Below are 13263 nucleotides of genomic sequence, written 5' to 3'. Positions count from 1 at the left end.
TTATTGTTTTTAAAATTAAGCCCAAATGTAATCTATGGACAATTATTTAAATTCAATCAATTAGAATTTAGAAACTATGAGATAGAATGGTCAGTGTTTTTACAACAACTATCTGTTTGACATTTTTATGACCTCGAGGCTTAACATAGAACATGGTTTATTTTTAAATCAAATTCCATAATATAAACACGAAAGAAACTGTTTTTAACTTTATCTAAATAACACAATAGGAAATATGAAATAATAACGAAAATAAGGATGCATTCAAGAAAAATATACTTACCAAGTTGCCGTTTCCGGTAAAATAATATCGTCAGTTTTAACTAAGCATATCTAGACCACGGCAATAAGTTTCTATGCAATAATCCGAAAGGCCACTTGTAGAGCTATGCATATAACCGGACAATTTAACATTAGATGAACGGGAAATGGTTTTGTGCAGGAGAAAACTATGCAATTAACCGAATTATGCTATGCAATTAAGCGAATTATGCTATTAAGCGGTATGCAATTAAGTGGAATCGACTGTAATTTTTGTTTAGCCCATCAGTCTCTACTCATTATTTTTTTTAACTTTTTATTCTATAAATATTGTTCTCTATTTTGTAATCCCATCCAGAACCTAACCTATATCATTTATATAAAGACATTCAATTGTATACAAACAGCCTTCATTCCTGCAATTTATATCATTTATACAAAGACATCTAAATTGTATACAAACAACTAAACCTTCATTCCTGCAATTTATACCATTTATATAAAGACATCTAATTATAAACAAACAAACCTTCATTCCTGCAGCATTAGAAATTGTAACGTTTCCCTTGTTCCACTGGTCACCAAGGTTACCAGATTCTATAAATACTTCATTTTCAGGGGCTGTAACTCCAGTTGATATTTTGAGATCACCCATTGTATCCAAACCAAACATGTGATATTGAAAAGTCAAACAATAGTCACCTGCTGTTAAGGGAAAAAAGCAATACATTCTATATTTAATAGCAAGTTGTTGAAATTCTTTTTTTAAAGATCAAATAAGCAAATTTTATCTTCTTCATCTTTTTGATTTTATACTGTTTTTAAGGGAAGGCTAGCAATTATTCTCTTTATTCATGAGACATTTACTTTCTTCTGGTTGCATTTTACTGGTTTTTACAGAAAGGCTAGCATATTCTTATTGGTCAAAACTTTTAGTAATTTTGGTCCTCAATGCTCTTCAACTTTGTACGTTATTTGGCCTTTTAAACTTTTTTGAATTCGAGTGTCACTGATGAGTCTTTTGTAGACGAAATGCATGTCTGGTGTAAATACAAAATTTAATCCTGGTATATATGATGAGTTTATTTCTATAATAAGTTATACCACAGAATATATTTATTGATAATTCCTTACACAACTGTCCTTAAAACAAATAATATATAATTTACCATTTAAGTTCGTTGATGATTCCAACCTAGCAATATCGTTGCTAGCTCTTGGTGAAGAAACTTCTACATACTTGTATTTACTGCCTTCTACAGCTGATTGTGGTCCAGTGCCCCCAGATGGAGTGCTTCCCTATATATAATTACATAAATAAAGTACTATAAATTATCTTAAAAGAATGTTTCTATATGTATATACCTTTTTCATGACTCTCAGTCAAAATTTAGAACAAACATTTCTACAGTTGTCCTATAACTCCCTCAGGAAAAGATGACCTTAGATGGATTTGGCTATTTTAATGTATGTTTTGGTCCTATAACTCTTTGATTAGGTATGTTTTGGTCATATAACTCTTTGATTAGGTATGTTTTGGTCATATAACTCTTTGATTAGGTACGTTTTGGTCATATAACTCTTTGATTAGGTATGTTTTGGTCATATAACTCTTTGATTAGGTATGTTTTGGTCATATAACTCTTTGATTAGGTATGTTTTGGTCATATAACTCTTTGATTAGGTACGTTTTGGTCATATAACTCTTTGATTAGGTATGTTTTGGTCATATAACTCTTTGATTAGGTATGTTTTGGTCATATAACTCTTTGATTAGGTATGTTTTGGTCATATAACTCTTTGATTAGGTATGTTTTGGTCATATAACTCTTTGATTAGGTATGTTTTGGTCATATAACTCTTTGATTAGGTATGTTTTGGTCATATAACTCTTTGATTAGGTATGTTTTGGTCATATAACTCTTTGATTAGGTATGTTTTGGTCATATAACTCTTTAACTGTTTGGGTACTTATACATCTTTGGCTTTCAAATATTCAGTTTTAAGTGTTCCTGAAGAAATAAATCCAGAGGAGCACTTCAGAAGCATTAAATTTATTACTTGTTATTTTCAAACCTGCTTTGAAGGGAAATCTCGTCTAGCCCTTATAAAAAAAGTAGACGTGGAACAATTAAAACGAGAAAACTTAGGACCTAATTTATGTACAAAATAATGAAGGAAAAACAAGCATGTAACACAGCAATCACTGAATTACAAGCTCCTGACTTGTGAACGGCACATAAATAATGTGAGGGGAATGTGGTGGGGTTGAAAACATTAGCAGGCACACCCTCTCCTAGCCTGGGACAGTGGTGTAAACAAACTCCTAACCTGGGACAGTGGTGTAAACAAACTCGTAACCTGGGACAGTGGTGTAAACAAACTCCTAACCTTGGACAGTGGTGTAAACAAACTCCTAACCTGGGACAGTGGTGTAAACAAACTCCTAACCTGGGACAGTTGTGTAAACAAACTCCTAACCTGGGACAGTGGGAAGATCTAGATATCAAGTCAGTAACATAAGGTATTGGTAAGCCTCGGAAGATTTAGATATCAAGTCAGTAATATAAGGTAGTTGTAAGCAGTGGAAGATTTATATATCAAGTCAGTAACATAAGGTAGTGGTAAGCCTTGAAAGATCTAAATATCAAGTCAGAAACATAAGGTAGGGGTAAGCCTTGGAAGATTTATATATCAAGTCAGTAACATAAGGTAGTGGTAAGCCTTGGAAGATTTAGATATCAAGTCAGTAACATAAGGTAGGGGTAAGCCTTGAAAGATTTCGATATCAAGTCAGTAACATAAGGTAGTGGTTAGCCTTGGAAGATTTAGATATCAAGTCAGTAAAATAAGGTAGGGGTAAGCCTTGGAAGATTTAGATATCAAGTCAGTATCATAAGGTAGGGGTAAGCCTTGGAAGATCTAGATATCAAGTCAGTAACATAAGGTAGTGGTAAGCCTTGGAAGATTTAGATATCAAGTCAGTAACATAAGGTAGGGATAAGCCTTGGAAGATTTAGATATCAAGTCAGTAACATAAGGTAGTGGTCAGCCTTGGAAGATCTAAATATCAAGTCAGTAACATAAGGTAGGGTTAAGCCTTGGAAGATTTAAATATCAAGTCAGAAACATAAGGTAGTGGTAAGCCTTGGAAGATTTAGATATCAAGTCAGTAACATAAGGTAGTGGTAAGCCTTGGAAGATCTAAATATCAAGTCAGTAACATAAGGTAGGGGTAAGCCTTGAAAGATTTAGATATCAAGTCAGTAACATAAGGTAGTGGTTAGCCTTGAAAGATCTAAATATCAAGTCAGTAACATAAGGTAGGGGTAAGCCTTGGAAGATTTAGATATCAAGTCAGTAACATAAGGTAGTTGTAAGCCTTGGAAGATCTAAATATCAAGTCAGTAACATAAGGTAGGGGTAAGCCTTGGAAGATCTAAATATCAAGTCAGTAACATAAGGTAGGGGTAAGCCTTGGAAGATCTAAATATCAAGTCAGAAACATAAGGTAGTGGTTAGCCTTGAAAGATCTAAATATCAAGTCAGTAACATAAGGTAGGGGTAAGCCTTGGAAGATCTAAATATCAAGTCAGAAACATAAGGTAGTGGTTATCCTTGAAAGATCTAAATATCAAGTCAGTAACATAAGGTAGGGGTTAGTCTTGAAAGATTTAGATATCAAGTCAGTAACATAAGGTAGTGGTTAGCCTTGAAAGATCTAAATATCAAGTCAGAAACATAAGGTAGGGGTAAGCCTTGGAAGATTTAGATATCAAGTCAGTAACATAAGGTAGTGGTAAGCCTTGGAAGATCTAAATATCAAGTCAGTAACATAAGGTAGTGGTAAGCCTTGGAAGATCTAGATATCAAGTCAGTAAAATAAGGTAGGGGTAAGCCTTGGAAGATTTAGATATCAAGTCAGTAAAATAAGGTAGGGGTAAGCCTTGGAAGATTTAGATATCAAGTCAGTAACATAAGGTAGTGGTAAGCCTTGGAAGATTTAGATATCAAGTCAGTAACATAAGGTAGGGGTAAGCCTTGGAAGATTTAGATATCAAGTCAGTAACATAAGGTAGGGGTGAGCCTTGAAAGATCTAAATATCAAGTCAGTAACATAAGGTAGGGGTAAGCCTTGATAGATTTAGATATCAAGTCAGTAACATAAGGAAGTGGTAAGCCTTTGAAGATTTAGATATCAAGTCAGTAACATAAGGTAGGGGTAAGCCTTGGAAGATTTAGATATCAAGTCAGTAACATAAGGTAGGGGTGAGCCTTGAAAGATCTAAATATCAAGTCAGTAACATAAGGTAGTGGTTAGCCTTGGAAGATTTAGATATCAAGTCAGTAACATAAGGTAGTGGTAAGCCTTGGAAGATTTAGATATCAAGTCAGTAACATAAGGTAGTGGTAAGCCTTGGAAGATCTAAATATCAAGTCAGTAACATAAGGTAGTGGTAAGCCTTGGAAGATTTAGATATCAAGTCAGTAACATAAGGTAGTGGTAAGCCTTGGAAGATTTAGATATCAAGTCAGTAACATAAGGTAGGGGTAAGCCTTGGAAGATTTAGATATCAAGTCAGTAACATAAGGTAGGGGTAAGCCTTGAAAGATTTAGATATCAAGTCAGTAACATAAGGTAGGGGTAAGCCTTGGAAGATTTAGATATCAAGTCAGTAACATAAGGTAGTGGTAAGCCTTGGAAGATCTAAATATCAAGTCAGTAACATAAGGTAGGGGTAAGCCTTGGAAGATTTAGATATCAAGTCAGTATCATAAGGTAGGGGTAAGCCTTGGAAGATCTAGATATCAAGTCAGTAACATAAGGTAGTGGTAAGCCTTGGAAGATTTAGATATCAAGTCAGTAACATAAGGTAGGGATAAGCCTTGGAAGATTTAGATATCAAGTCAGTAACATAAGGTAGTGGTCAGCCTTGGAAGATCTAAATATCAAGTCAGTAACATAAGGTAGGGTTAAGCCTTGGAAGATTTAAATATCAAGTCAGAAACATAAGGTAGTGGTAAGCCTTGGAAGATTTAGATATCAAGTCAGTAACATAAGGTAGTGGTAAGCCTTGGAAGATCTAAATATCAAGTCAGTAACATAAGGTAGGGGTAAGCCTTGAAAGATTTAGATATCAAGTCAGTAACATAAGGTAGTGGTTAGCCTTGAAAGATCTAAATATCAAGTCAGTAACATAAGGTAGGGGTAAGCCTTGGAAGATTTAGATATCAAGTCAGTAACATAAGGTAGTTGTAAGCCTTGGAAGATCTAAATATCAAGTCAGTAACATAAGGTAGGGGTAAGCCTTGGAAGATCTAAATATCAAGTCAGTAACATAAGGTAGGGGTAAGCCTTGGAAGATCTAAATATCAAGTCAGAAACATAAGGTAGTGGTTAGCCTTGAAAGATCTAAATATCAAGTCAGTAACATAAGGTAGGGGTAAGCCTTGGAAGATCTAAATATCAAGTCAGAAACATAAGGTAGTGGTTATCCTTGAAAGATCTAAATATCAAGTCAGTAACATAAGGTAGGGGTTAGTCTTGAAAGATTTAGATATCAAGTCAGTAACATAAGGTAGTGGTTAGCCTTGAAAGATCTAAATATCAAGTCAGAAACATAAGGTAGGGGTAAGCCTTGGAAGATTTAGATATCAAGTCAGTAACATAAGGTAGTGGTAAGCCTTGGAAGATCTAAATATCAAGTCAGTAACATAAGGTAGTGGTAAGCCTTGGAAGATCTAGATATCAAGTCAGTAAAATAAGGTAGGGGTAAGCCTTGGAAGATTTAGATATCAAGTCAGTAAAATAAGGTAGGGGTAAGCCTTGGAAGATTTAGATATCAAGTCAGTAACATAAGGTAGTGGTAAGCCTTGGAAGATTTAGATATCAAGTCAGTAACATAAGGTAGGGGTAAGCCTTGGAAGATTTAGATATCAAGTCAGTAACATAAGGTAGGGGTGAGCCTTGAAAGATCTAAATATCAAGTCAGTAACATAAGGTAGGGGTAAGCCTTGATAGATTTAGATATCAAGTCAGTAACATAAGGAAGTGGTAAGCCTTTGAAGATTTAGATATCAAGTCAGTAACATAAGGTAGGGGTAAGCCTTGGAAGATTTAGATATCAAGTCAGTAACATAAGGTAGGGGTGAGCCTTGAAAGATCTAAATATCAAGTCAGTAACATAAGGTAGTGGTTAGCCTTGGAAGATTTAGATATCAAGTCAGTAACATAAGGTAGTGGTAAGCCTTGGAAGATTTAGATATCAAGTCAGTAACATAAGGTAGTGGTAAGCCTTGGAAGATCTAAATATCAAGTCAGTAACATAAGGTAGTGGTAAGCCTTGGAAGATTTAGATATCAAGTCAGTAACATAAGGTAGTGGTAAGCCTTGGAAGATTTAGATATCAAGTCAGTAACATAAGGTAGGGGTAAGCCTTGGAAGATTTAGATATCAAGTCAGTAACATAAGGTAGGGGTAAGCCTTGAAAGATTTAGATATCAAGTCAGTAACATAAGGTAGGGGTAAGCCTTGGAAGATTTAGATATCAAGTCAGTAACATAAGGTAGTGGTAAGCCTTGGAAGATTTAGATATCAAGTCAGTAACATAAGGTAGTGGTAAGCCTTGGAAGATTTAGATATCAAGTCAGTAACATAAGGTAGTGGTAAGCCTTGGAAGATCTAAATATCAAGTCAGAAACATAAGGTAGGGATAAGCCTTGGAAGATTTAGATATCAAGTCAGTAACATAAGGTAGGGGTAAGCCTTGGAAGATTTAGATATCAAGTCAGTAACATAAGGTAGTGGTTAGCCTTGGAAGATCTAAATATCAAGTCAGTAACATAAGGTAGGGGTAAGCCTTGGAAGATTTAGATATCAAGTCAGTAACATAAGGTAGTGGTAAGCCTTGGAAGATTTAGATATCAAGTCAGTAACATAAGGTAGGGGTAAGCCTTGGAAGATTTAGATATCAAGTCAGTAACATAAGGTAGGGGTAAGCCCTGGAAGATCTAGATATCAAGTCAGTAAAATAAGGTAGTGGTTAGCCTTGGAAGATCTAAATATCAAGTCAGTAACATAAGGTAGTGGTAAGCCTTGAAAGATTTAGATATCAAGTCAGTAACATAAGGTAGGGGTAAGCCTTGGAAGATTTAGATATCAAGTCAGTAACATAAGGTAGTGGTAAGCCTTGGAAGATTTAGATATCAAGTCAGTAACATAAGGTAGTGGTAGGCCTTGGAAGATCTAAATATCAAGTCAGTAACATAAGGTAGGGGTAAGCCTTGGAAGATTTAGATATCAAGTCAGTAACATAAGGTAGGGGTAAGCCTTGGAAGATTTAGATATCAAGTCAGTAACATAAGGTAGTGGTCAGCCTTGGAAGATCTAAATATCAAGTCAGTAACATAAGGTAGTGGTAAGCCTTGGAAGATTTAGATATCAAGTCAGTAACATAAGGTAGTGGTCAGCCTTGGAAGATCTAAATATCAAGTCAGTAACACAAGGTAGTGGTAAGCCTTGGAAGATTTAGATATCAAGTCAGTAACATAAGGTAGTGGTAGGCCTTGGACGATCTAAATATCAAGTAAGTAACATAAGGTAGGGATAAGCCTTGGAAGATCTAAATATCAAGTCAGTAACATAAGGTAGGGGTAAGCCTTGGAAGATTTAGATATCAAGTCAGTAACATAAGGTAGGGGTAAGCCTTGGAAGATTTAGATATCAAGTCAGTAACATAAGGTAGTGGTAGGCCTTGGAAGATTTAGATATCAAGTCAGTAACATAAGGTAGTGGTAAGCCTTGGAAGATTTAGATATCAAGTCAGTAACATAAGGTAGTGGTAGGCCTTGGAAGATTTAAATATCAAGTCAGTAACATAAGGTAGTGGTAAGCCTTGGAAGATCTAAATATCAAGTCAGTAACATAAGGTAGGGGTAAGCCTTGGAAGATTTAGATATCAAGTCAGTAACATAAGGTAGGGGTAAGCCTTGGAAGATTTAGATATCAAGTCAGTAACATAAGGTAGTGGTAAGCCTTGGAAGATCTAAATATCAAGTCAGTAACATAAGGTAGGGGTAAGCCTTGAAAGATTTAAATATCAAGTCAGTAACATAAGGTAGGGGTAAGCCTTGGAAGATTTAAATATCAAGTCAGTATCATAAGGTAGTGGTAGGCCTTGGAAGATCTAAATATCAAGTCAGTAACATAAGGTAGTGGTAAGCCTTGGAAGATTTAGATATCAAGTCAGTAACATAAGGTAGTGGTCAGCCTTGGAAGATCTAAATATCAAGTCAGTAACATAAGGTAGTGGTAGGCCTTGGAAGATCTAAATATCAAGTCAGTAACATAAGGTAGTGGTAAGCCTTGGAAGATTTAGATATCAAGTCAGTAACATAAGGTAGAGGTCAGCCTTGGAAGATCTAAATATCAAGTCAGTAACATAAGGTAGGGGTACGCCTTGGAAGATTTAAATATCAAGTCAGTATCATAAGGTAGTGGTACGCCTTGGAAGATCTAAATATCAAGTCAGTAACATAAGGTAGTGGTAGGCCTTGGAAGATTTAGATATCAAGTCAGTAACATAAGGTAGTGGTCAGCCCTGGAAGATTTAGATATCAAGTCAGTAACATAAGGTAGTGGTAAGCCTTGAAAGATTTAGATATCAAGTCAGTAACATAAGGTAGGGGTAAGCTTTGGAAGATTTAAATATCAAGTCAGTAACATAAGGTAGTGGTCAGCCTTGAAAGAATTAGATATCAAGTCAGTAACATAAGGTAGTGGTCAGCCCTGGAAGATTTAGATATCAAGTCAGTAACATAAGGTAGTGGTCAGCCTTGGAAGATCTAAATATCAAGTCAGTAACATAAGGTAGGGGTACGCCTTGGAAGATTTAGATATCAAGTCAGTAACATAAGGTAGTGGTCAGCCTTGGAAGATCTAAATATCAAGTCAGTAACATAAGGTAGGGGTACGCCTTGGAAGATCTAAATATCAAGTCAGTAACATAAGGTAGTGGTCAGCCTTGAAAGAATTAGATATCAAGTCAGTAACATAAGGTAGTGGTCAGCCCTGGAAGATTTAGATATCAAGTCAGTAACATAAGGTAGTGGTCAGCCTTGGAAGATCTAAATATCAAGTCAGTAACATAAGGTAGGGGTAAGCCTTGAAAGATCTAAATATCAAGTCAGTAACATAAGGTAGGGGTAAGCCTTGGAAGATTTAGATATCAAGTCAGTAACATAAGGTAGTGGTTAGCCTTGGAAGATCTAAATATCAAGTCAGTAACATAAGGTAGTGGTAAGCCTTGAAAGATCTAAATATCAAGTCAGTAACATAAGGTAGTGGTCAGCCTTGGAAGATTTAGATATCAAGTCAGTAACATAAGGTAGTGGTAGGCCTTGGAAGATTTAGATATCAAGTAAGTAACATAAGGTAGGGGTAAGCCTTGGAAGATTTAGATATCAAGTCAGTAACATAAGGTAGTGGTAAGCCTTGGAAGATCTAAATATCAAGTCAGTAACATAAGGTAGGGGTACGCCTTGGAAGATTTAGATATCAAGTCAGTAACATAAGGTAGTGGTAGGCCTTGGAAGATTTAGATATCAAGTCAGTAACATAAGGTAGTGGTAAGCCTTGAAAGATTTAGATATCAAGTCAGTAACATAAGGTAGTGGTAAGCCTTGGAAGATTTAGATATCAAGTCAGTAACATAAGGTAGTGGTAAGCCTTGAAAGATTTAGATATCAAGTCAGTAACATAAGGTAGGGGTAAGCCTTGGAAGATTTAGATATCAAGTCAGTAACATAAGGTAGTGGTAAGCCTTGGAAGATCTAAATATCAAGTCAGTAACATAAGGTAGGGGTACGCCTTGGAAGATTTAGATATCAAGTCAGTAACATAAGGTAGTGGTAGGCCTTGGAAGATTTAGATATCAAGTCAGTAACATAAGGTAGGGGTAAGCCTTGGAAGATTTGGATATCAAGTCAGTAACATAAGGTAGGGGTGAGCCTTGGAAGATTTAGATATCAAGTCAGTAACATAAGGTAGGGGTGAGCCTTGGAAGATTTAGATATCAAGTCAGTAACATAAGGTAGGGGTAGGCCTTGAAAGATTTAGATATCAAGTCAGTAAAATAAGGTAGGGGTAAGCCTTGGAAGATTTAGATATCAAGTCAGTAACATAAGGTAGAGGTCAGCCTTGGAAGATCTAAATATCAAGTCAGTAACATAAGGTAGGGGTACGCCTTGGAAGATTTAAATATCAAGTCAGTATCATAAGGTAGTGGTACGCCTTGGAAGATCTAAATATCAAGTCAGTAACATAAGGTAGTGGTAAGCCTTGGAAGATTTAGATATCAAGTCAGTAACATAAGGTAGTGGTAATCCTTGGAAGATTTAGATATCAAGTCAGTAACATAAGGTAGTGGTTAGCCTTGGAAGATTTAGATATCAAGTCAGTAAAATAAGGTAGGGGTAAGCCTTGGAAGATTTAGATATCAAGTCAGTAACATAAGGTAGTGGTAAGCCTTGGAAGATTTAGATATCAAGTCAGTAACATAAGGTAGTGGTAATCCTTGGAAGATTTAGATATCAAGTCAGTAACATAAGGTAGTGGTTAGCCTTGGAAGATTTAGATATCAAGTCAGTAAAATAAGGTAGGGGTAAGCCTTGGAAGATTTAGATATCAAGTCAGTAACATAAGGTAGTGGTAAGCCTTGGAAGATTTAGATATCAAGTCAGTAACATAAGGTAGTGGTAGGCCTTGGAAGATTTAGATATCAAGTCAGTAACATAAGGTAGTGGTAAGCCTTGGAAGATTTAGATATCAAGTCAGTAACATAAGGTAGGGGTAAGCCTTGGAAGATCTAAATATCAAGTCAGTATCATAAGGTAGTGGTCAGCCCTGGAAGATTTAGATATCAAGTCAGTAACATAAGGTAGTGGTAGGCCTTGGAAGATTTAGATATCAAGTCAGTAACATAAGGTAGTGGTAAGCCTTGGAAGATCTAAATATCAAGTCAGTAACATAAGGTAGTGGTAAGCCTTGGAAGATCTAAATATCAAGTCAGTAACATAAGGTAGTGGTCAGCCCTGGAAGATCTAAATATCAAGTCAGTAACATAAGGTAGTGGTAAGCCTTGGAAGATTTAGATATCAAGTCAGTAACATAAGGTAGTGGTAAGCCTTGGAAGATTTAGATATCAAGTCAGTAACATAAGGTAGGGGTAAGCCTTGGAAGATCTAAATATCAAGTCAGTAACATAAGGTAGTGGTCAGCCTTGAAAGATTTAGATATCAAGTCAGTAACATAAGGTAGTGGTAAGCCTTGAAAGATTTAGATATCAAGTCAGTAACATAAGGTAGTGGTAAGCCTTGAAAGATTTAGATATCAAGTCAGTAACATAAGGTAGTGGTAAGCCTTGGAAGATCTAAATATCAAGTCAGTAACATAAGGTAGGGGTAAGCCTTGGAAGATCTAAATATCAAGTAAGTAACATAAGGTAGGGGTAAGCCTTGGAAGATCTAAATATCAAGTCAGTAACATAAGGCAGTGGTTAGCCTTGGAAGATTTAGATTTTATCTGAAAGAACTCTTAGTACTGACAGCTATAGTTCAAAGCCAGTACAAATGCAACAAAAATCATGCATCTAAGATTATACATAAGCATTTAAGACTAAATTATAAATCTGTTCATGATGAAGTAATACCGAGGCTATTTGATCATGAATACAAACAAATTAATTTACAGTATATCTGTTTATATTTCTTTTAATGTTTTGTACTGATATATCAAACATATATATTCTATCATCTTATGTATTTGTAATGTAATTGATTGTAATGATAAATGTTTTATTCTTAGTTTGTGTGTTGATGACAATCTATATTTTGGATTTTACATGAATAAAATCATTTTACTTTGACTTACACTTCTAAGAGTCCAATCAAAATCATCATTTGTAGCTTCAACCAAAAAACATGGAGCACCATCTTCAAATGTACATGTCTGGGTACCATCTGAAAATATATAGAAAAACATGGAGCACCACCCTCAAATGTACATGTCTGGGTGCCATCTGAAAATATAGAGAAAAACATGGAGCACCACCCTCAAAAGTACATGTCTGGGTGCCATCTGAAAATATATAGAAAAACCTGGAGCACCACCCTCAAATGTCCATGTCTGGGTGCCATCTGAAAATATATAGAAAAAAATGGAGCACCACCCTCAAAAGTACATGACTGGGTGCCATCTGAAAATATAGAGAAAAACATGGAGCACCACCCTCAAAAGTACGTGTCTGGGTGCCATCTGAAAATATAGAGAAAAACATGGAGCACCACCCTCAAAAGTATATGTCTGGGTGCCATCTGAAAATAAAGAGAAAATATGGAGCACCACTCTCAAAAGTACATGTCTGGGTGCCATCTGAAAATATAGAGAAAAACGTAGAGCACCACCCTCAAAAGTACATGTCTTGGTGCCATCTGAAAATATATAGAAAAACATGGAGCACCACACTCAAATGTACATGTCTGGGTGCCATCTGAAAATATAGAGAAAAACATAGAGCACCATCCTCAAATGTACATGCCTGGGTACCATCTGAAAATATATAGAAAAACATGGAACACCACCCTCAAATGTACATGTCTGTGTGCCATCTGAAAATATATAGAAAAACATGGAGCACCATCCTCAAATGTACATGTCTGGGTGCCATCTGAAAATATAGAGAAAAACATAGAGCACCATCCTCAAATGTACATGTCTGGGTGCCATCTGAAAATATATAGAAAAACATGGAGCACCATCCTCAAATGTACATGTCTGGGTGCCATCTGAAAATATATAGGAAAACGTAGAGCACCACCCTCAAAAGTACATGTCTGGGTGCCATCTGAAAATATAGAGAAAAACATGGAACACCACCCTCAAATGTACATGTTTGGGTGCCATCTGAAAATATAGAGAAAAACATAGAGCACCATCCTCAAATG

At 35.8% G+C, this 13263-nt stretch overlaps 1 protein-coding gene across 1 annotated transcript in view; it reads right to left on the bottom strand.

The window, feature by feature from the left end:
* Positions 1 to 13263, bottom strand: part of LOC134720547 (MAM and LDL-receptor class A domain-containing protein 1-like) — a 211211-nt gene that overhangs the window by 124124 nt on the left and 73824 nt on the right. Inside the window, exons 7-9 of the mRNA XM_063582861.1 lie at positions 12191 to 12279; positions 1431 to 1560; positions 791 to 966 (exon numbers count right to left, since the gene is read on the bottom strand). Coding sequence (XP_063438931.1) covers positions 791 to 966; positions 1431 to 1560; positions 12191 to 12279 — 395 coding nt within the window. The remainder of the gene's footprint in view (positions 1 to 790; positions 967 to 1430; positions 1561 to 12190; positions 12280 to 13263) is intronic.

This window comes from Mytilus trossulus, chromosome 6 (genome assembly GCF_036588685.1).
Source record: "Mytilus trossulus isolate FHL-02 chromosome 6, PNRI_Mtr1.1.1.hap1, whole genome shotgun sequence".
Taxonomy (NCBI): domain Eukaryota; kingdom Metazoa; phylum Mollusca; class Bivalvia; order Mytilida; family Mytilidae; genus Mytilus; species Mytilus trossulus.
This window is presented reverse-complemented; position numbering and strand designations above follow the sequence as displayed.